Source organism: Chinchilla lanigera, unplaced genomic scaffold (genome assembly GCF_000276665.1).
Source record: "Chinchilla lanigera isolate Chin_1 unplaced genomic scaffold, ChiLan1.0 scaffold00023, whole genome shotgun sequence".
Classification (NCBI taxonomy): domain Eukaryota; kingdom Metazoa; phylum Chordata; class Mammalia; order Rodentia; family Chinchillidae; genus Chinchilla; species Chinchilla lanigera.
The window spans coordinates 14,640,790-14,663,709 of NW_004955424.1; the positions used below are offsets into that span (position 1 = coordinate 14,640,790).

Sequence of the window (22,920 nt, forward strand, 5' to 3'; positions counted from 1 at the left end):
GCAGGCAGGAGAAGATGTCTATGTGACAGGGTAAAGTACTGCATCATACCTATTGGGCCTTAAGAACAGAAGTGTCTCCATGGGACAGGCCAGTCTAGTGCCTGTCTAGGCCAGTCTAGTGCCAGTCTAGGCCAGTCTAGTGCCAGTCTAGAGCAAGAGTCTCTGTAGATTCTGTATTAGTTGTTTATTTTTGTGACTACCTTTCTGTATGTGAGGAAGAGCATATGTCACCTCTTTTTGTAGTCAGGCCACTCCTCTACCAACCCTGCATATGTCAGTCTTGGGCATTTGTTAGGGCCTCAACTCTAAATAGCACAAAGTGTTTTGCGAATGTTTTCACTTGGCCTTTGAAGTGGGGCAGAATGACAGTCATCAGTCCTCCTAAATCAGAGGTGGTGGGAAATGAAAGACAAGGGAACAGGGAATCCTGAGTAGACCATGTGGGTGATCCAAGTGGGATCCACCTCCAGCCCTGGTGTTGATAGAGGTCAGGGGCTTGAGCGGGGAGCCTTGCCTGCTGGAGTGGTGGGAGACATCATGGAGAGGATGGAGTGGAGCTGGGCCTAGAAGGCTGAGTAGGAATGAGGTTTGACAGGAGAGTGAGAAAGTGTACTTAGGAGACCTGGAACAGACAGACACTTGATTGGATGAAGGGGCTGGAATAGGGAGCATTGGAGACCCTCACAGGAGCACATTTTCATGTGTTTGCTTTTCCTCATCTAGAGGGTAAACTCTTTGTGGTACATCCCGCCTTTGCTTGAAGAGGCCCTGGGCACAGAATCATCAGTGAGCACCCCAAGCTGGGTGAGCTGCCCCTGAAAAGCCACTGAATGAGATCTATACCCCTTTCACTCCCTGTATCTTCTCCTGAGGATATGGTCTAGCTTTGGGGCCACCCAGTGCAGGGCTTTCTGCTCTCTCATTAACGTGTCAGGAAAAGCCAACCAACAAAATACCCAGGAGAAGAAAATAATATGCCGTTTGGGGTCATCTCGTCAGGTAACCACACAACTTAGGATCACCGAGCAGACCAGTTCAGCAGACTTAACTTCCGGTAAGGGCCACACTTCCTTCATTCCTCCCTGGAGTGTCTACATTCTAATGAAGCTAGTTAACATTGGTTAAATAGAAGACATATTTTAACTCACCACCAAACTGAATAATAATAGAGCCAAGACATTTATTTTTTAGTTCAATGTAATGGTCTTCCAGAATTAGAAGGATTAGCCAGGCGTGGTGGTGCACACCTGTAATTCCAGTACTCTGGAGGCTGAGGTAAGAAGTTTGCTGTGAGTTCAAGGCCGCCTGAACTGCATAGTGAGAACCTATATATATATGTATATATGTATATATACATATATATATATATATATACATAACAAATTAGGATTATTTTTCATAGGAACAGTATACTCTATAGCAGTGACAGCAAACCTATGGCATGCATGCTGCAGCTGGCTATTTATTATCACTGAGAGCTCTCAAAGTTTCACCATCACTGTTCTATAGACTGTGAGAGAAGGTACTTCTAGTTCCTCTCCAGCACCTGAAACAGTGCCTTCCACATAGCAGGTGCTCAGGCATGAATGAATGAATGAATGTCAGGATCAAGTGTGACCCACTTCCACTAAAGTCAGAAGAAGGCCTGAGACTTAGAGCTGAAATGAATGCTGGGGGTTCCCTTGCTTCCCTGGTGCTCGTGTGCACATTTTTATCACTCGGCTCTCCAACCCTTTTCCCAGGCTGGTGACCTCTTAGAGAAATTCAGTTTCATCTAACTGGAAACCTAACAAGGTGCTGGGCATTGTGCCAGGTATGAAGATAGTGAACAAGAGGCAGCTCCTGGCCACACTAAAGGGAGAGACAGAAAAGATGAGAAAACTTCCAAACCACAGTGCAGAACAAAATAAAGGCTGCTCAGAAGAAGGAATATGGCTTTTTCTGTTTGTTTTGTTTTAGGATGTGTGTGTGTGTGTGTGTGTGTGTGTGTGTGTGTGTATTACTGAGGATTGAACCCAGGGCCTTTGAACTGAGCTCCATCCCCAGCCCTTTTTCTATTTTGAGAGTCCTATGAGTCATGAAGTTGCCCAGGCTGGGCTAGAACTTACGATCTTTCTGCCTGAACCTCCCAGAGTGCTGGGATTATAGGCATGCATCGCCACACCCAGCTCATTGCTAATATTTGGGTGAGACTTGGAGAGACAAGTTTGATTCCTGTGGGTAGAGAAGGGGGTGTGCCAACTTGAAAGATTAGCATTTAAAAAATAATTTTATTGATCCATAATTGTACATATTTATGTGGTATAATGTGATATTTTGGTATATGTATGCATTGTATAATGATCTTTTTTGTTTTGTTTTTTTTTTTTTTGGTTTTCTTCCAGTACCGGGAATCGAACTCACGTCCTTTTGCTTGCCAGGCAGGCACTGTGCCGCTGAGCTAAATCCCCAGCCCCTTGTGTAATGATCCTATCAGAGTAATTAGTATATACCTTAAGCATCTGAGAGCAGCATAACATTAATAGCTGTCAATAACAGTTGCTATTTGTTGCATATTTATTATGTGCCATTCAATACTACACATTTCTCATGTGTCCCCTCATTTTTTAATTTTATATAACAATCTTCTACAAGGGGTGGGTACTTCTTTCTGGCCTTCTACAATGAAGATAACCTCAGCCTGGACAGCTAAATGAAGGTCACCGGCCTCAAGGTCAGGCTTGGGTGGCAGGAGCCCAAGGCAGGGAGCCCAGTGAGAACAGGCAGTGGGAGTTCCAGTGCCTGGCAGGAAGTGGGCAGAGTTTAGGGGGAAAAAGACCTAAGATGAGGTTATGCACTTGAAATCTCTGCCCAGGACTCTGTACTGGGTTCTGTCCCTGAACTGGATTGTGAGCAGTGTGGAGGGCATGAACAGTTTGGCGAGAAAGAGTGATATGGCCCGCAAGCTCACTCTGGCAGCGGGAGCAAAGGTTAAAAAAAAAAAGGGTGGGTGGGGAGGCTATTGGCAGAAGAACCAGTTTGGCAACTATTGTGCTAACCCAGGGAGAGATGGTGAGGCCAGGCTTGGGGCAGGGTTGTAGGGATGCAGGGGATAGGAAGATGGACACGTGCAGGCTGAGTATGTGGGAAGGTTTCACTGGGACTGGGGTAAAAGACTGGGGCTCATGAGGCTGATGGTAGTTATCAGTCTTCAGTCCTGCCCAGAATGCAGGAGGCAGTGGGAGGAGGGGAGTTTACTTTTGAACCTGTGAGTTGAGGTGTAGACCCTGGGAGCGCGATGAGGTTGGAGCTGGAGTTTGAGATGCAGGGTCAGTGTGGTGCCTTTGATGGGTAGTACTGGTAGCTTCAGTAATGCACACTTTGCCTGTGCCACAGTGTGAAAACTCCACTTTTCTTTTACGGTGTGGCTACTGATGCTGTCCCATGTGGCTTGGCCATTTCGAAGGCAAGTCACAGATCTCAGATTTATTTCTTTTTTAAAATTTGTTCATAGTACGTAGGTGCTGCTCAATAAATGTAATTTCAAGGTCAGCGCCTTGCAACGTCAGTGGCCTGCAACCAAGTTACCCTGGGGTCTCAGTGAAAGCCCCTTGGTTGACAGCCTATTGTTAAGACCCAGAGGCAAGGCAGGGATGGGGCCCTGGGACCACTTCTTCCTCATCATCAACTTCCTGAAAGTTATAGAATGAAGCACCATCGACTGCTTTGGACAGTGGGTGCTCACAGTGGTTTAGAGGCTCCATATACTCTGTTTCATTTCTTTTCACCTAACCTTTACCATAGTTTTGTGAGGAGCTGTTGTTCTTATTTTACAGATGGACACCATGCCTCAGCAAGGTTAGATCATGTAGCCAAAGTCTCACAGTTAACAAGTTGCAGAGGTAGGATTTGAACCTGGGCCTCATGGAAAATTCCTCTGAGCTTTCAAATAATGTTGGCCTATTTTCTGTGCTGTCATAGTCACAAAGTATTGCCTTAGACTCATCAAGTCAGACTTCACTGCTTATGGCCCCAAGGATCACTAGGAAGGGCAGCTGAGGGTCCCAAGCTCATTGACCCTTGGGATATATTAGTAAGGCAACATTATGACTGCATTGAAAATATAGAAATGGAAAGTACCCTAGTTAAGGATCTCATTTGTCTTCTGATAATTGATATGAATGCCGTGCTAAATTTGAAGATAAAATTGTCATAAACCAAGCACACTCTCATTGAGACAGTGCACACAGTAATCATCATTTTGTCTGATCCCCAATTAAAGACAGGGGATCCATCTATATAAAAGGTTGAAATAAGCCCAGTATATCCCCAGCTAGACAGCTTGGGAAGATAGACAGTGCTGTATCTTCACAGATGCCTGGAATTTAGGGACATGGCGGACCTTCTGGCCCAACTCTGCCATTTAAAGATAAAGGGGCTGAGATTGAAAGAGGTGACAAGAGTTGTTAAAGGTAACACCATTTACAGATGAGCCTAGTTTCTGGCCCCCCCCCTACTGCATTCCCCAGACTACTGTATGGATCTGGCTATAGCTCGGTGAAAAGGGAAGGAGGTGGTCTTTTCTGCCACACTGTGTTCTTCGGCTGCACGTCACAGGAGTGCACTTAACAAAATGGGACCAGCCAGCCCTGTAACAGGAGCTACCATGTCTGTCACTTACGAACTGGGTGACCCTGGGTAGGTTACTTAATACCCTATGCCTCCACTGTCTTTCCTTGAAAATGGGAGCATAATACAGATTGAGCCATGCCTAATCCAAAGTTCTGAGATCCAGTATGCTCCAAAATCTGAGACTTGTTGATGCCACAAGTGAAAAATTCTGCACCACGGCTCATATGGCAGGGTACAGTCAAAGTGCAGGCACACTGAAACTGTGTGTGTAAGGTACACATGCAACATAAACACATTTCGTGTTTAGATGTGAGTCCCATTCCCGAGATACCTCATTATGTGTATGCAAATATTCCGCAATCCAAAGAAATGTCAGACACTTCCGTTCCTGGACGTTTTTGATAAGGGATACTCACTCTGTAGTACCTACTTTGTACTCTGAGTGTTGAGGGAGATGATCCAGAGCACATAGTAAGCGCTCACACAATTGTTGCAGCTGCTATTATTAATCATGACATCAGTCACAATAATAATCGCATAACTCACACATACGAGGTGGGAACTCAGGAGTCTCCCTCCTCCCTCCAGTCTGTCCCTGCCCCAGGCATAAAAATCCCTCCTGGTTAGCTTGTGTGCTGGCTGTGTTTGAGTGTGGGCATCATGTGCTCACTGACTGGGCAGGCACTGTGCCCAACTAACAGTGGCTCCCACCCTGCACCGTTGGTATCTTTGCTCCGTGTGTTAGTACCTGCCACCTGAGAAAACGTGCTAGCCCTTTAATCTCTCCGTTTGACTCTGCTTGGATTGCAAGGACCAATCTGTGAGGTTGGGATGGTGACAGAAAGAGCCCTCTGTCCCATGGGCCCATCTGCCCAAGGTGATTCATTCCCCTGTCACATATTTCTAAACTCTCTTTTATCATCCTGAGTTCTCCCAAGCCTGTTTGGCCAGTTCTTCCACAGATTCCTCTGCAGCTTCACCTGATGTCCTCTGCTGTGTACTGGCGTTGCTGGTAACAGTGAGCGGGTACCTCTTCCCAGGAGAGAAAGCACAGCTTTCCAATGGGGATGCCACATGGCTGCCTGTGCCCTAATATGCTATGTATGGATGGTCTCTGATGCCCTGTCCCACAGCTCCCCTCTTCGTCCATATCTACACTGTTCATATCTACACCTTTTCTTTCTTTTTAATTCTCACCCTCAAGGCATCTTCACCCAGCTATCAACCTCTTAGATTTAAGAGTATTGATGAAATTGTGCAACTGGGCAATTTTTGGTAGGCAGGGAAAATCCTGCTATGTTCAGATAAAATTTAAGTGCAATTATATATTTTCTAAGGGAAGATGCCATGAACCTATACTGCCAGGCCCGGGTTCTGTGTGACCCATTTGTATATGTTTTTGTGCCTGTCTGGGTGCCCCTGCAGACCTTGTGCAAGGCTGTAAGATCCTATCCTCTAGGTACCACCCACTACTTCCCAGGCTCCTGGCTCTGTTCCTCTTGAGCCCAAGCATGGTAGGGAGGGAAGGGAAACCTTGCACCTCCTGAACACTCCCTTCTGCCTTACCCTCTAGCCCAGCTCTCCCACCTCCCACGGCACCTCAGTCTTCACCCAAAGTGGGGTCCTCACCACCCCTGGGAACCCAGAGCTTCCTTCACCTCCCTCCAACTTCCCCACATCTTCTCTGCACCAGAACGTCACTCTTCACCCTAGAAGCCTGCCTTAGGGGTCCAAACAATAAGACGTGAAGCTGGATGGTCTAGAGAGTGATGGCAAACCTTTTAGAGCTTTCAGTGCTAACAAACAGTGAAGTGTAGCACGTGTGCCATAGGTTCGCCACCACTGGTCTAGAGGGAACCACTGACCCATCCATTGGGATAGGCAGGAGCCTGAGAGCAAAATACTGGCTGCAACAGAGGCCAGAGCTAGACACAGGCTGGCCCTGGGCCTGAGGGTGATACTGCCAGGTCTGGGCCCTGCAACTGAGTGCCCACAGAAGAAGGGTTGGTCAAGTAATGGATGATGGATAGAATATCCCACAATGAAGGCACAGCCTGAGTCCTTGTCCGGAATTGCTTCATGCAGGAGCAAGAGGCTAGAATGAGAGTGCCCTGGTCGGGGGACAGGGGTGCCCCGCAGCTCTCAACAGCATCCCCACTGGCACATCCGTGGATGAATTTCAAAGTGACTCCACTTCTGTGAACGCCCAGATGAACCAGCTGCCCTCTCTTTCTGCATTGTTTCTGTTGCAGTCTTTTGTCTGAGCCCCAAACAGCTAAATTAGAAGCATAGCAACCCTTGTCTTGCCTTAAAGGCAGGCCTGGATCCTGTCTGTTTTAGGGGTGGAGATCAGGTTTCATACGGTTTTTCTTCCGTTATGTGTGGTTTTCCCCATAACACTACCCCTTCTTTTCTTTTTCCTTTTGAAGTTCACAGTCTTGGGATTTCCCATTTTGGAGCTATTTGACAAAATGGGATGTTGGCAGAAACAGCCTGAAAGGGATTCCTGTCCCGGAGGGTGACTCTTGGGCTGAGTGGCCCTGGAGCCTGCCTTCCCACCTCGCGGGCCCGTGCAGAACAGCTCTGAAACTCAGATGAGAGGAACCTGTGGCTCCCGCCACCAAGCCTGTGCCTGAGCTGTGTCTCTCCCTGAGCCACTGCATTCGGCAGCTGGCCTGGAGCTGGACTCTTGCGTTCTTTCCTGTTTCCCTCTAGGGGATCCTAACTGCCACTGCTTCCTGATGGGGTATGGTGGAGGATTAAACACTGAAACACTCTTCTAGGCACAGCGATTGTACAGGCTTGAGTCTGAGTTTGCCTGTAGGAGAATGGACAAATTTCTTAGTCTCTCTAAATCTCAGTTTTCTCATCTACACAACCGAGTATTCCCACCAGCTGGACTGGAAGGCAGGGAGGTGCCTGTGTTGCTATGAGGACAAAGTAAGGTAACATATGCAAAACCCTAGTGCTAGGCCTGAGCCTATAGGTACCCAATCAGTGGTACCCGCCCACCAGAGAGTAGAGGAGACCTTCCACCCCTTCTGAGCCCCATCGTCCTGGTCCAGGGCCCCGGTAGGGAGCTCACTCAGTGGTAAAGAGCAAGCAGAGGCCTCACCTCCCATTACCTGGCCCCCTCAGCCAAGGTTGGTCACAAACCAGGATTGCAAAGCAAGGCCAGCGTCAAGAAGCTCTTTTCCATGGGACTGTGAGGGTATGGAAAGGAATTATTCTTTTGTGCTACTCAAATTATGACTAAAAATGCAGCACCTTTCATCTGCAGAACACAGTGGTTTGCGGACACTAATTCCTGAAACACCTGTGTGAGCTTGGCAGCGTGTAGCTTATAGGTGAGGAACGCAAGGGACAAAGCAATTTGCCCAAGGCTGGGGGAAGGGTCTCAGCTCATGCCCGCCTTTTCCTGGTGTTGTATGTGCTCCAGAGGCTGTTGTGGGGCCTGGGAACTGTGATGTGTTTACCTCGACTGATGGGATATGGGGAGGGAAGGAGGCGTGAAGATCATTCATTAGTTCAGGCGCAGTGCATAGCAGGCCAGTCATGCTCACCCTTAGAGGTATGTAAAGCATCTCCCATATCATCCATTGACATGATTGCAGGTCACTGGCTGACTTCAGCCCAGAGTGGTTTGTGGCAGTGCCAGCAAAGTCAGAATGTGACTACTCCCCAGCTTAAACTGTGTGATCACTGAGACTTTTCCTGGCCACAGCAGGAATGTCTCACTTGAACACTTGCTGTGCGCATTACACTCACCCTCTGAAATGTGCCTGTGCAGTCTTAAGAGGCTTGCTCCCAAAATTAGCATCTGTGGGGCCACAAATGGCACAGAGAAGATATAAGTGACTTTATGTACATCACCCAATCTCCTTGCCCTGACCCCAACTGCAGCCCAAATATCTTGTGCAGAACTCTGTAGGAGTATCACGGAAGCCATGCGAGGCCCCAGTAAAAAGAGTCAGAAGTTCTTATGATGTTTCTCATATCAAAGGCCAGAAGCAAAGTTGTGCGATTGCTCTATCTGTTCTAAATGTGTTTGTTTCTGAGAATTAAGACCCCTGTGTTCCCACCCTAAGTAAAAAGGGACCCGCAGCCCTGTGTAGCCCGCTGGGCAGGGGATGCATGGGTCCCACAATGAGAAGTAGCAGGCTAGACTTTTGTTTTCTGTGCTGACTTGATGCATCTGCCTTTGGGACTAACCTGCCTGAGGCCCAGCCCCTCTGCATGGCCGGTCACTGGGCCATTTCCCTGCATTTCACTTTTGAGAAGTTAATTTGTGCTGATTGCAAAACTCAGGAGAGTTTCCTTCTTTGCTGGAATTTTGCTGCTCTGCTTCCCAAAACTTCTAGTACTATATCATGAGGGCACAGAAGGTCATCTGTTGGCCAGAGCGGTTTTGAGGGTCACACAAAGGCCCAGAGGTCACACTTGTAATGGCCCTGAGCTTGAGATGTAATACTCTGTAGTTGTAGTCTTAAAATTCTTATGGTTTTATCTTAGGATCTGTGTCTTATAAGTCCAATAAGACAATAGAACGTGCCCTAGAGGCTTAGAGCCTTGGTTCCCAGGGTGCTGCCTACCACAATCTCCCGTCTCATCCGGTGGTCATTGTCCCTGCCACACTCTGCCTCTGGTGGAGCCTGGACACTAAAAATGTTGGGATTAGGTACGTGTACCTTTGGCATCCCGGGTTAGTACACGGTGACAGCTGTCACCATCCTAGGCAGGCAACTCCATAGCATATCAGTAGACAGTTAGAGAAGGGCAGGCCTCCCCACTTCCCCTGATTCAGGTACCTACCACATCCTGGCATGGAAAGTACGGTCCTCTTAGAGGTCACCCATCCACCTTGGCTTGGGGCAGCCAGTCCCTGGAAAGAAGAGACGCCTGAGTGGACTTCCCCACCCCAGCTGGGTTATAGCACCTCAGACCACTGCTGTCAGAGTGAAAAAGCCAGCAGCTAGTGGGTCCCTTGCTCACTTTGTCACTGGGGTCCTGTGTTCCCAGGAGGGGCTGCACTCACCCTGCTCTCCTGTAAGGAGAGTAGTGACATACTCAGCAAACAAAATCACCTTGACGAGCACCAAAGTGTGAAGGAACTCAATGTCCGTACAGTGTACACGGAAAAGTGGTTAAAATGGTAAATATGTTATGCATGTTTTACTACTATAAAAACAGATTTTTAAAACTATAAAACACCATGACAGGTGGAGAGAGAGACTGGCAGGAAGGAAACCACTGATATTTTAGTGTCTTCTATGAGCATTTTCTTCCTGCAAACAAGGAGGCCCATGTTGTTATTTTGCTTTGAGCCCCACAAATGAGGTGACCAGGCCTGTCTTTTGGCCACTTTGTAAAACCACTAAGTCTTTGCCTTTCAGAGGGCTTGCCCTCCAATCCTCTGAGGACGCCATTTGCTGAGTAGATGCTTATCTTTTCTCTCTGCTTCTCCCTACAGGTATCGTGTTGGCTGTGTGCCAAGCTCTGGAAAACAGCACGTCCCCCCTGAGTGGTGAGTACAGCCCCCCTGGGGGTGGGAGTGAGCAGTGGTATATGGATCCTGGCTACTGCGGGGTCTGAGCTCTCTCCTGAAGAGCTTCCTCCCTGGGCCTCCTGCCGCACGCACCTGCTTGTCCCTGAGAGGGAGTGCTGTCCTCTCCATTCTCTCTTCATAGGCAGATGGGAGCTCATGGAGAGCTCTTAACTGTGGGCCTGAGAGCAGGTTCACTCCCAGCTAGCATCGCAGGTGTGCTGCAGAACAGGGCTTGCAGGACCCGAGAGCTCAGAACATCCACACTTTTCCTGCTTACAGAATGATCAGATTTCTGAATCCCCTTCTCTGCCTCTGCCTGGTGATCTCTGCTTAGTGATGTTGTGGTTCGTGTTTGGATATTTGTGATAATAGTTTCCTTTTTTATTTAAGAACATCCTAGATCAGCAGTGTGGAGAGCAGGGGAAATGCAGGTAGCAAGCCCCTCAGCGTCCCCACGCTGCAGGAAGTGACCACGGTTACATTGGCACCTAGTGCGTTGCCTTTGATCATGTGCATTAATGTTTTAATATGATTAGTCCTGGGGAAGAAACTGTTTTAAACTTGATGTTGTGCATTTTTCTATGTTACTGGGAAATCCTGAAATCAGTCCTTTTAAACTGTCACAGTGTTCTGTTAAAATGGGCATGTGGGATTTAAATAAGCATTCCCCAAGGGATATTTATGGTGTCGCCAGTTTCTTAAGTTCTGATGCCACCTCTTGCTGCCTGGAAATTTTTCCTCTTTTGGACTCTTTCTCAGGAGATATATATATATATATATATATCTCCAAGGGTAGGAATAAATGCATTTATAATCTTTGCACACACTGCCCAATAGCTTTCTAGGTGGACTGTGTTGATTTATCCTCACATGTGTGAGTAGGACACTTGCTACTCCCTTGTTGATATGAAGTGTGTTTCACTGGCTTCTGTTCCCATCTGCTACTGCTATTTCTCCCTAGTAATTTCAGGGAAGTCCCTGCAGAAATGGGAAGGTTTCCATGTGTTCATAAATTCTCTCACCAACAACATAGTTTCCCTGGTACTCTGCTCTTCACTCTTCCCTACCTTTCCCTCCGAAGTCAGCAGAGGTGATACCAGTATGACTTCTACCCTGTTTGGTACAACTGCTACTGTAGCCCCAACGTTCTCCATTGACTCTGTTATCCTTGATGCATTTGAACCTTAAAGGTACCCAAGCCACTTGGTGATCCACAATGACCCAGAAAAAAACACCTCTTCCTCCATGCCATGTTTTGGGGCTGGACATGAAAGGGGGAGGATCCTAAAACCAGTCCCACAGGGATACCAAGTAATGACTGTATTTTATTCTCTTGGAATGAGATGCTATTTCATACGTAGAGTCTAAGACTTTAAGTGCTAGAATCAAGGTCTTCTCTTCCTTGCCCTTCAGAAGCCCATCTCACAGATGGATAGATAACACGAGAACCCAAATATCGTAATGATAGGCACAACCTTGCCTAACTACTTAATGTGTGATTTAGAAAATAACTGCTACCAGAGTGAAATCAGTAGTCTGAAGCTTGGGATGGAACATTTTTATCTGGTTGGTTGTCAGTTTGTAAAACACAGAAATACTAGCTGGAGGCAGGCAGAAGGTGGCGGCATCCACAGTTTAGAACGTCTGTCACACCCTCCCAAGGAAGGAGTTATGACCTAGCTTCAGAAGGGACTTTTTAATACCCCTTAAAAGGGACAGAATGCACCCTAGCTAAGTTGCTGGGTGGCTGCTTGCTTAACCCTCAGAAATGTTGCACAGTTCTCAGGCTGCCCATCTGGTTCTCATATTTTCATGAGTCTCACCGTAATGACCAAAAGGGTGTGGTGAGGGCTTTGGTCAGGTGCCTGCGAGCCAGGCTGTAGACCTTCCTCTCCTATCTGTCTGGCATGACCTGCAGGCTTGGGGTAGCTCTTTAGACTTCTGAACTTCTACCCCTGCCTCTTGCCTGTGTCTAATGATGTCCACCTAGAATCAGGGTGCTTTGAGGGCTTGCTTCCTTTAGTATCTGGAGACTTTTCAGAGTGACGAACGAACAAGGATGATTCAATGGGGTTATTCATGAGGAATGTTAGTATCATTAGCTTGTTGAGGAGATGGTAGGAAGATCTCAGTGGGAACCTTGTGCTTAAATATGTTGAGGTGGTAAGTTTGGGCTGGGATGCACAGACAGAGGGCAGGTCAGACCATAGGAAAGTTTTTTGAGGCTTTTACTTGTTTGTGAAACATGTAGAACATGGGTCAGCCAAAAAGCAAGGAATCCGCTTCTCGCTCATCTCATCTTTACAAAAGCTTTGCGGAACTGCAAACTCCTTCCCAATTGATCATCTAGAGCTTCCCCATGTGGAACTGCAGTCACTCTAAAATTAGAAAGCTCACGTGTTCAGCCCAGGTACGTGGTTCACCTGCTCCAAATATGTCTATAGCACAAGAGACTTGGTATGTCTTAGTTTGGGATAAACCGCATACACCTGTGTGTACTTGCCTTCGAACTGCGTGGAGGAGCATGGGGACAGAATGAGAGGTTCTTCCTTGCCTCTGCAGGTGTATCCTTGTCATCTACTTCCTCATTCCACCTTATACTTTTCACAAAGGAACTTGTGCTGGGTCGGTTGCTTTTTGAGCAAGGGCTGCTCAGGGTATAACAGAGGCAGAACACAGATTATGGAAAGGAAGACTGTAATTCTGACTCACTGGCTGAGAGATCTTCATAGGGCCCTTAAATCTTCCCAAATCTGTTCCTCATTAACAAAATGAAGGCGTGGGATTAAGACAATATCTTTTCAAAATGAGTTAGCAGATCACATTAGTGGGGCATGATCAACATTAAAAAAAATTGAATTGCTTAGAATAGAGATCAATCTTCAGAGTGCATTACATAGAAGAAGCACAGGTACTATTTCATGACATTCCTGTTTAAGTTATTAATAGATACATATATTATAATTCTGCATCATTTTACTTGCATGAATGGCACCCATATTGGATCCTCCATAATTTCTAGATTCAACCTCTTTGTAAGAATTTATATACTCACAGTATATAGTTACGTAAAATCTCTCATAAGTTACATAAACCTCTCAGACCTGTATGTTCCCCACACACAACTGTAGTCATTTATAGTTGTCTTGTCCTCCCTGATTTGACAGTAGTTATTTTAATGTTGTCATCTTCATCAAGTCTTTCCAAAACACTCAACTTATAGGAACAGAAGCTCTTTCCTTATGCACAGATATTTCATTAATTTACGTAATAAGTAATTAGATTACATAAGTACAAGAATGAATACAACTGACATAAACAGGTTTGGGAACAAACACAGATGATCTCTTGGTAAATATACAACCTAGCTGGTATGAACAGAAGTACCTGGTAAACTACAGTACCAGCTAACTGACCGTTTGCATGCTGAGGGCATTGATCTGGACATTTTAGCGAAGGAATGAGGAGTATGGGATTAGGTGAATCAAATCTTGGATTAAGTAGAACTCAGTGAAGAGAGTATCAATCCTTCAATACCATCTTTGAAAGAAGCAAGGCAAAACTTGGGGATTTTGAAAACTGCAGGCCTATAGAAGCCTTGCTACTCTTTTATGTTTTAGTTTTCAACCTTTATTTTGCACTCATTCGTGAAGTACTGCCTCGGACCAGGCATTGTGCTTGGCTCTGGAGAGACACGGGAGAATTAAATACGAGCCCTGCCATCAGAGAACATTCAGTTAGGCAGAAAATGTTGATGACTTTAACATCTTAAGGGTAAAATCATAAATGCAGACAAAACTGACATTTACCATGATAGATTTCTTTGACAAAAACAGCACTCGTTCCATATTCAGACTTCTTATTTTTAATCTAAGTTCCAAACTGTATATGTTTATGCTCCTTGTTAAATTGCATCTTGCTCAGTTTTTTCTGTGCTGGTTTTCCATCTGATTGGTCCCTCTTACGAGCTGTGACTGTTACCTGAGAAGATGACAAAAGGAACATCTCTACCAGGCATCTGTGTTCCAAGAACAGAACAGGAGCACACAGCCACCTCGGTAAAAGGGAGCTGCTTGAAAGGAGTCAGCCCTCCAAGACTCCCAGGCAGACGGAGCACCCAGCCTGAGGAGTACAGGAGCCAGGGTGACTGTGGGGACCTCAGCTGCTGTGGTTTGCAGCCACTCTGTAAAATGATCTTCCAAGAAGATCATTTTAATACCAACACATTCCATTTCTGTGTCTCTTAGCTCAGTCTTAAGGAAAATAACCTGGTTGGTTTGTCATCCTTGACCAAGCTTCAGAAGCTGTGGCAGGGACAGGAGGAGAAGGGTGCAGGGAGGTGAGGAACCAGAGGCCTTGGACATGACAGATTTTCTCATTAGACCTGGAAGAGGCAAAGATCAGCAGCCCCAGTCCAAACTGACCCTTTGCAATCATCATGCAGCCAACAAATATTAAGTGAGCATTTACTATGTGTCAGGCCCTTGTCCAAACAATGGGTTATTCTCAAGGACCTTATAGTTCCCTAGGAAAGACAGACATAATATATTTTAGTATATGAAGTTGGCATTTTTGAATGGCAATCCTGAACGTGAGTGTGTACAGTGTGAGATGGCTACATATTTTGCTCATGGGTGTGGTTATTGGCATAGCCTTTCTGAAAAAAATAGCTCAGCATTAATGGGGAGCTTAATTGCTTGGTATTAGTAAGCAAGAACTTTAGCATTGTGTGTGTCCTATTACCCAACAATTGCACTTTTGGGGATCTATTTTTTTAAATAATAAGAGGTGTTAGGTTGTTATCCATTACAGTGAAGAGGAATCTACTTAAATGTCAGCAAGAGGGAATTAGTTTTGAGTAGGTAGACAAAGGGAATACTAGACAGCCCTTTAATGTTGATAAAGGATGTTTGGGGGGGCATATGCACATGATGTACACATAGAAAAAGTATATAAAGCTGAGTGATAACAGATTCATATGTATATGCATAACAGGTACAAAAATGAAAGGTAGGTATGGTTAACTTTAGTCATCTCTAGCTAATAAGAATATGGGTCATTTTCATGTTTTTTGTACTTTCCTGTTTTCCCATGGTGTCTTAAGAGAAAGTAAAAATAGTGGCTACTTTGCTGCCCTGCAGGTCTGCAGCCTGGCAGATGCTGGGTGCAGGCTGCCTGGGCCTTACTGCCCAGCAACTGCTGCTGGCACGAGGCTCCTGCCTGTGTTGCAAGCAGGGGACCTGCCATGCTGGCCTCACGTGAGGGCTACTCTGTTCTCTGCAGCTTGACACCCAGGCCTCATTCCCCAGCCCAGCAGCATGCCAGAGCCTCATTGTCTAGCTAGATTGGCCCCCACAGTTGATAGTTTCCTTTACACTTCTGGGGATGCTCATCTGATCTCTAGAGGTGGCTCTGTGGCTCCTAAATCTTGACCCACCTTTGCAGAAATTTTAAAGAGATGATTGCCAATTTAGGATGGTTCAGGTCACAATTTTCTAACTTTGTGATGATGTGAAAGTACATTCATATACCACCCTGTTTTTCACTTTCAGCAGTTAATCTATCATGAGACTTTCAGCACTTTTTTATATAGCAGGAGTTGTGTGAGATGACTTTGCTCAGGTGTAGGCTAATGTAACATGTTTATGGCAGGTTAGGCTAAGCTACGGTGTCCAGGGAACTAGTGTATTAAATATATTTTCAGTTTTCAGTGTCTTCTGTTTATAATTTATTGAGAAATAACCCCATTATAAGCGAGAAAAGACTGATGAAAAGGAATTTCTCCCAACTACTAAATGGTAAGTGGGAAGGAGAAGATGCTCCTGAGCTCCAGGATACATGGTACCTGTGTGCAGGTAGAACTGAGGCTCCCCACTCTACGGCACCCTACCCCTCTTCTATGTTCGTGTAGTCAAGAGACACTACAGTCAGTGCAGCCTGGTTACTTGGTAACCACTGGGTTTTAACAGAGAAGTTAGGCCTCTCCCGGCTCCTAGCACTAAAGTCAGTTTCTTAGATGTGAACGTTCTAGAACTAGTGTGTTTGCTGCTGCTCCTGCCATTGCTACGCTTCTTATTGTCACCAGTGATGCACACGTTGTGAAGCAAGACTGGATCTTTATGACATTTTTATTAATTGGAGCTGAACCCTAAGACAGCGGTTCTAGCAGTGCACTGTGCATGACAGTCATCCTGCTGACTGTTAAAAAGCAGTTTTCTGGGCCACATGCTGAGGGGGCCCAGGAATCTGCATTTCTAGCCCTGACCACATTTTGCTACAGGTCAGGAAAAAAAGGCTGAGCAGTATATGTCCTGGTAGGCTGAGGTGCTGTCACACTCAGGTGACACTTTCTTCCTCATTCCTGGAGCTCTTCTCAGCTGGATCATGGGATGTTTCAGGACTGACTTTCTAGCACTTGGTCAAGAGCTTGGTAGAAAGAAATTCAGCACCTTGGAGCTTGGCCCTCACCTCTAGCATCTTTCTTGCTGGCCTTGCTGAGATGATGTGAAGAGCACAGAGGCTTTGGGGAGTGGTGTTGCTTTGTTTTCGGGAGCCCCAACTTCTGAGTTTGGGGTCATTCTGGAGCATCTGCCTGGGTGGTAATAGAGACTCTGGCTATTCCAGCTCTGCAGGGCTGAGATGCCCCCTGAACAGGCTCTGCAACTGTTGGTGCGTGGATTCATCCTGGATCTCCCTCACTGGTGTCCTGTCTTAAAAATTCACGGCCCAGTTCCCTGATCAGAATGTATAGCGGCAGATGGTTTGAAACATCTGGCCATTTTATAACCAGCTTGCATTGACTGTAATGTCTCTTGACTACACGAACACAGAAAGGAGGTAAGATGAGATAGAATGGAGAGCCTCAGTTCTACCTGCACACAGGTACCATGTGTCCCGGAGCTCAGAAGCATCTTTTCCTTCCTATTTATCACTTAGTAGTTGTGAAAAATCCCTTTTTAATCTGCCTTTTCTCATCCCAACTTTAGGTAGCTTAGAATTTGATGAACATCTTTCCCTTCCTTGCACAGTAGGTCCTCTCAAAAATGGAAGATTCAAGCTGGGCATGGTGGCACACACCTGTAATCTCAGTGCTTGGGAGGCTGAGGCAGGAGGATGTTTGCAAGTTTGAGGCCAACCTGAGCTACATTGTGAGTTCAAAGCCAGCCTGAACTACAAATGGAGACCCTGTCTCAAACAAACAAACAAATAAGTAAGTAAGTTTAAAAAAAAAAAAAGGCAACCCTTTAAAAGTGGAAAATTCAGATTTTGCTATGAAATCTGCCACATACAAATCTCGCTGATACTCTATGACAAGCTGTGGCATGCCTCGATAAAATTTTGGCATCTTCCATAAAAATCTGTTTCTAGTACTCTTCCCAGCTGATATCCTATTAAAGAAAACCGGCATGGTTACTGGCTAGAACCCTGAGTACAAACCTGGCTAAACGATAACTTGGTTGACGTCACTGTGAGTAACTTACCAATTTAACCCTTGGCCAGTACTTCCCAACTTTGTTCAGAATAGACTCCTTCATAGCAAAAAACTGTGCCCAGCCCCACAGATAGTAGTGGTGTCTTTAGTATTACCTGGTAGTAAGTTCATTCATACACATAATGGCCAGATTTGCTACCCTTAAAATGAACTTGTGTTTTATCACAATAGAATTCATATACTATGAACTAATATGTATAGAGCACTTACTATGTGCTGGAGGCTGGTCTTCATGTAGTAATTTTAACTCCTACAGCTACTCAAGAAGGTACATACTGCTATTAGTCCCTTTTACTATTGATAAAACTGAGGCCCAGAGAAGTTAAGGAACTTACCCAAGGTCTCATAATTAGGAAGTGGCAGAGATGGGACTCAAGCCCAGGTAACTGGCTGCAGAGTTCTAAGTCTTTCACCACTGTGCTTTAAAAATGCACAGACAGAGACAGCGTATTATGCAGAACACAGACTGTATTTAAGGGCAGACTTACAAACATTTTACATTAAATAATTGTGTGACTCCTTTTCTATCCCTTCTCCAAGACAGATGGAAATAATTTTCATGGGTTTTTAATTTTCTATTTCATTAAAAATTAGATATATATATTAAAGCAAAGTGCACACATATATGTAATTAAATGTGCATGTATGCATCTGTGTATGCGTGCGTATCTATAAGCTCTTTTAAAATTCCATTTTTTGTCACAAAATGATGAAATCGTGCTTATATGTTTATCCTTTCACTCAACAAAAACTCAGTTCCTATCCTGAGGCATCAGGACTCTTCCCCCTCTAAGTGTTTTTACACAAATCTAACTGCGGATAGGTGGTTAGATCTAACAGTCTCCTGACTGTAACGTGGGGGGCAAACTTACAGGACTCCAGATCACAAAGTGAGCAGGGGCCAGGCATAGCCCTCCCTCTTTAGCTATAATGTGCGAGGTGTCCCCATCTGCCAGATCCTCACGTGGACGTGCAGTGGAGGTGGTTTCTAGGTCAGAGCTTGTGTTTCGCTGCATTCCCACTTCTCATTAGCAGGTGAGGGGATTTCATCTTTTTCATTGTTTAACCTTGGCTTGATGAAAACCTGCCCAAACATGAAAATCATAAGTATTTAAACCTCTCTCAGGGTGGTAGAGTCAGAAACTGGACAACATGGGTTCAAATTTTAACTGCACCCCTTGGGGACTGTGACCTTTGGCAAGTTACTTAACAACTGTGCTCCTCAGTTTTCCCATCTGTAAAGTGGAGCTAGCAGAACCTACTTCATAGTGTTGTGAGAATTAAATGTCAAGAGCTTAGAGGGCCAGTTATGTAGTAAATCCTATGTAAGTATTTGTTTATAAATCTTTTGATTTAGATTTATGGAAATAAAGAATGAGGAAGCAATAGCATGCATGCAAGAGATGGTATGTGAAAAACCAAGATGGCCCGACCCAATTGATAGGGATGACATTAGAGTTTCAAGTCATAAAAGACTTTGACCCAATAAATCACAGAAGTCAAGGCTAAGGAACATCCCCTTGACACTAAAGAGGGATCAAAGGCAGCCTCACTCTGCCTGTTGGCAAGTGGTGTAGAGAATGTGCTATTCTGGTAGAGGCCAAACTTGAGCTTTATTATTAGAATTAGAGTACTCAACAAAGAAGAGCCGCAGTCTGCCCCACTGGTAGAAGTTTTGGTCGATGCGGGGTGTTGGGTCCTACTCTGAGCAACAAGATTCAGGAGGAACGTGGAAAGATGGAAGACAAGCCCCCGATGCTGGGCAGGAAGGCTGCAGGCAGAGAAGCCAGGCACAGGAGGCAGAAGAAGAAGACAGAAGTGGGCGCTTCTGCTTCCAACAGAGGTGCTGCGCATGTGTCACCTGTGCTCTGAGATGAAAAACAGCAGGACTGCTTGGTTGAGCAAGTCACATTCTCAAGCCCTCCCCACTGCCATGTGAAATACAGACAGGTCTCTCTCACTTGTGTGAAGGCTCGAGGAGAGGTTGAGGATCGTGGCAGAGACTATTTATAGCGATTTCTGTGGGAAACTTCAACCTTATTTCCCTTTCCCTGCTAATGCTGTAAGACTCAAGGTGGGAGTGCAAGGTAGAGAGGAAGAAAGAAAAACAATTAGCTCACTAAATGGAGAGAGTATACCTAATTGAGGAGCTAGAGCTACTGGGATTGAATTCTTAACCATCCAGGGGACAATTATATCTTTTCAAAAAAGAAAAAGAAAGTACTTTTGTACCTTAGAGGGAAAAGATATTATTATACTGAAGGGCTTTTTGGCCCAATTTGACTTTTTTCTTAAAAGTATTTTTAAAATCAAATGGGAGGCTTACTGCGGAGGGCCATGCTGTGCATCAGAGAGGCGTGAGGGACAGTCCTGGCCCTCAGCATCTTTTAAGTGGCAGACCTGAGTAGAACTGTAAACCGTTACCTGAATTAAATGACTGTCTCTGCAGTTATGAGCAAATTAATGTTAGGAGGGGCTAGGTGCAGGCTGTCCTGTGCCTGAGGACAGTACCAATATTTTAAGATATCAGTGTATTTTTATTGGTCTGGGGAAGATGCTCAGGTATTTTTGTCATTGGTTTGAGGTTTTTGTTGTTTATTTTTGTTTTTATTTAGACAAGGCCTTGCTACATAGTCCAGGCTGGTTTTGAACTCGCTGTGTAGACCAGGCTGGCCTCAAACTTGCAATCCTCCTGCCTCAGTCGCCCAAGTGCTGGGATTACAGGAGTACATCACTACACCCAGTGAATGTTAGGATTTTAACTGAAGCATCAGTTCCTGGTGCTTGGGCCTCTTGCATGTGTGTCCTGCTTGGAAAGAGTAAGTCTCTAGATGCCTTCAGCAGTTTGTCTAGAGCTGCAAGGCCCAATAAGAGTCCTGCTTGGAAAGAGTAAGTCTCTAGATGCCTTCAGCAGTTTGTCTAGAGCTGCAAGGCCCAATAAGGCAGCCACATGTGGCCATGGAGCATTTGGCATGTGATTAGTCCATAGTGAGATGTGCTGGTAATATACAATATGTACCAGATTGTGAAAGTTTAGTATGCTAAAAATTAATTTCCTATGAGTAAGTGTTTATGGTGGTCATTTATTGAAGTGACACTTTTTTGACTATATTCAGTAGAATAAGATGTATTATTCAAATCAACTTCACCCCAGAGATTCTAATTCACAGGACGTGAGGATGAGGTCCAAGCATCAGTGTTTTAAATCTCCCCAGGGATTCCAATATGCAGGCAGAGTTGAAAACCACAGGCGTAGGGAGAAAGAGTGAAGACCTGCCTGACTCTAATACAGTACAGACTGAATCTCGGTTTGTCTGTCAATGACAGCAAAGATTCAGTGAATGTGTAAGGACCTGCTAACTACAGTACCGAACAAATATCAGCCTTGAGACCCTGGAAGGTGTGCACTTTGTACAGAATGGATTAGTACAAGGTCACGTACATATGGTGGGATTTTCTTCCCCTCCACAAAGTCAGGAGAGGAAGGGTAGCATCTTCTACGTCCTTGTACTTGCTACCTCTTATAGTTAGTAAGTGATGGCCCCTTGTCTCCTGCCCTCCACTTACCTTATTGTAAAGGAGGAAAAGCCCTCTATCCTTATCTTGATTTTCCTCTCCCCAACCTGCCCCAAGCCCTTAGCCTAGGGCTCATGTTCTGCCATCCTCTTCCCCATTCCCTGTTGAGCCTGACAGCCAAGCCTCATACCTCTGGTCACCTGCTACCCATCCCCCGACTGATACCCCATCCCATGCCAGGATAGGCAGGGAGAACCCCAGGGAGCCCCGTGCCTACTTGCTGACAGCTCACCATGCATATGGAATCTGTATTTTCAGGAAGTTTGTGGCCAGGCAGGGTGTGCAGTACATAAGACCAGTTCACAGCAGCTGTACTAGCACTCTCACCTTCTCCCTATAATAATCTGTGACCTGTGGATTCTGAGATCCAACCAACTGATTTTCAAACAAGCTCTTGGAATGCTAGTTTTGTAAGCTGGAAATTGCCCCCAAAATCAGCTTTCTGTGGTTATAAAAATACCATATCAGCTTTCTTCCACTGGCAGAGCTAAGTATTAATGCCAGAATAAGCTGTTTTTAATTATTTTTCTCCTCATGTCTAATAATTTTCAAGGCAGAACAACACTCAAGTACTTGACAGTAAATAAATGCAGCATCATTTATGAAAGTACAATTTGTACCTTTGATATAAAAATGATGGAAAGAGTCCCTTCATCTGGACAGCTGTGATACAGATCCTTCAAAGTGATTCTTACTGCCCAGGCTGATAGAGCCAAGGTTCTTAGTAGAGGAGGTCTTCTGTCAAGCTTCAGATTAGAGGCTCCCACAGCCTTTCAAAAACCTACTGGCTACCCTCTCTTGTCCTGCCCACTTGCCTAAGCCTCCTTCCACAAGTCGTTTCTATTCAAAATGTTGCAGAGCTTGAGTGCCATGTGCCCAAAAGAGAAGATGCCCAGGGAGCTGAGCCTCTTGTAGACAGGGACCAACAAGTGCAGCTTTTCCTAGTTTCAGTGCTTCACACACAACAGGTGCACTAAGCACTTTTCATTGTTTTGCACATAGTGTTAGGTCTGGTTTAAATATTGCAGTGCACTGAATTGAACAGAATTGCTTCCCATTTTACAGATGAGCCTCCTAAAGTGAGATTTCTACTTTGTTGCAGTGAGATAGGCTCGTTGATCATGCGTGCAAACTTCTGGACTGACAAACCCACAGCAATTTCTTTCTTGTCAAAATCAACTACAAAACCAACTGCAATAGGAACACACTATGAGAGGAAAACCAAGCTGTGTTTTGCTCTGCCAGATCTTCCCATGGAGCCCTGCTTCCCTCTCCCGCTACAGCTCACACCTCTCCCGTCCCTAGTGTCTGTGCACCTGGAGGCATCGATGATGGTCTGGTCCCAGCACTTCTTCCTCTAGTTGCAGGAACTTCAAGGTCTGCCCCTGTGGGTGTGCTAGCAGCCTTGTAGCATTGCTTAGACCACACTCACCAGGATGCCTTTTAGAAATAATAAGAATATCCAATAGAGTGCAAGGAGGAAAATGGTCAATACTTGTCCTATAAATCATCGGTAACCAATTTAAACTATACCAGATGTGTGGAAAATGGGGAATTACTGCTCCAGTTATGCAAGATGCAAAGGTCCTAGTGACCCGCTGCACAGCACTGTGCTTGCAATTAAGGATACTGGATTATACACTTAAAATTTTAAGATGTCAAGAAATTTCCAAAATAATTACAATGGTAACAATAA

At 45.4% G+C, this 22,920-nt stretch overlaps 1 protein-coding gene across 2 annotated transcripts in view; it reads left to right on the top strand.

The window, feature by feature from the left end:
- Positions 1 to 22,920, top strand: part of Tgfa (transforming growth factor, alpha) — a 93,334-nt gene that overhangs the window by 24,400 nt on the left and 46,014 nt on the right. For both annotated transcript variants that reach the window (XM_005385613.2, XM_005385614.2), the window contains exon 2: positions 10,082 to 10,135. In XM_005385613.2, the coding sequence (XP_005385670.1) occupies positions 10,082 to 10,135 (54 nt within the window). The remainder of the gene's footprint in view (positions 1 to 10,081; positions 10,136 to 22,920) is intronic.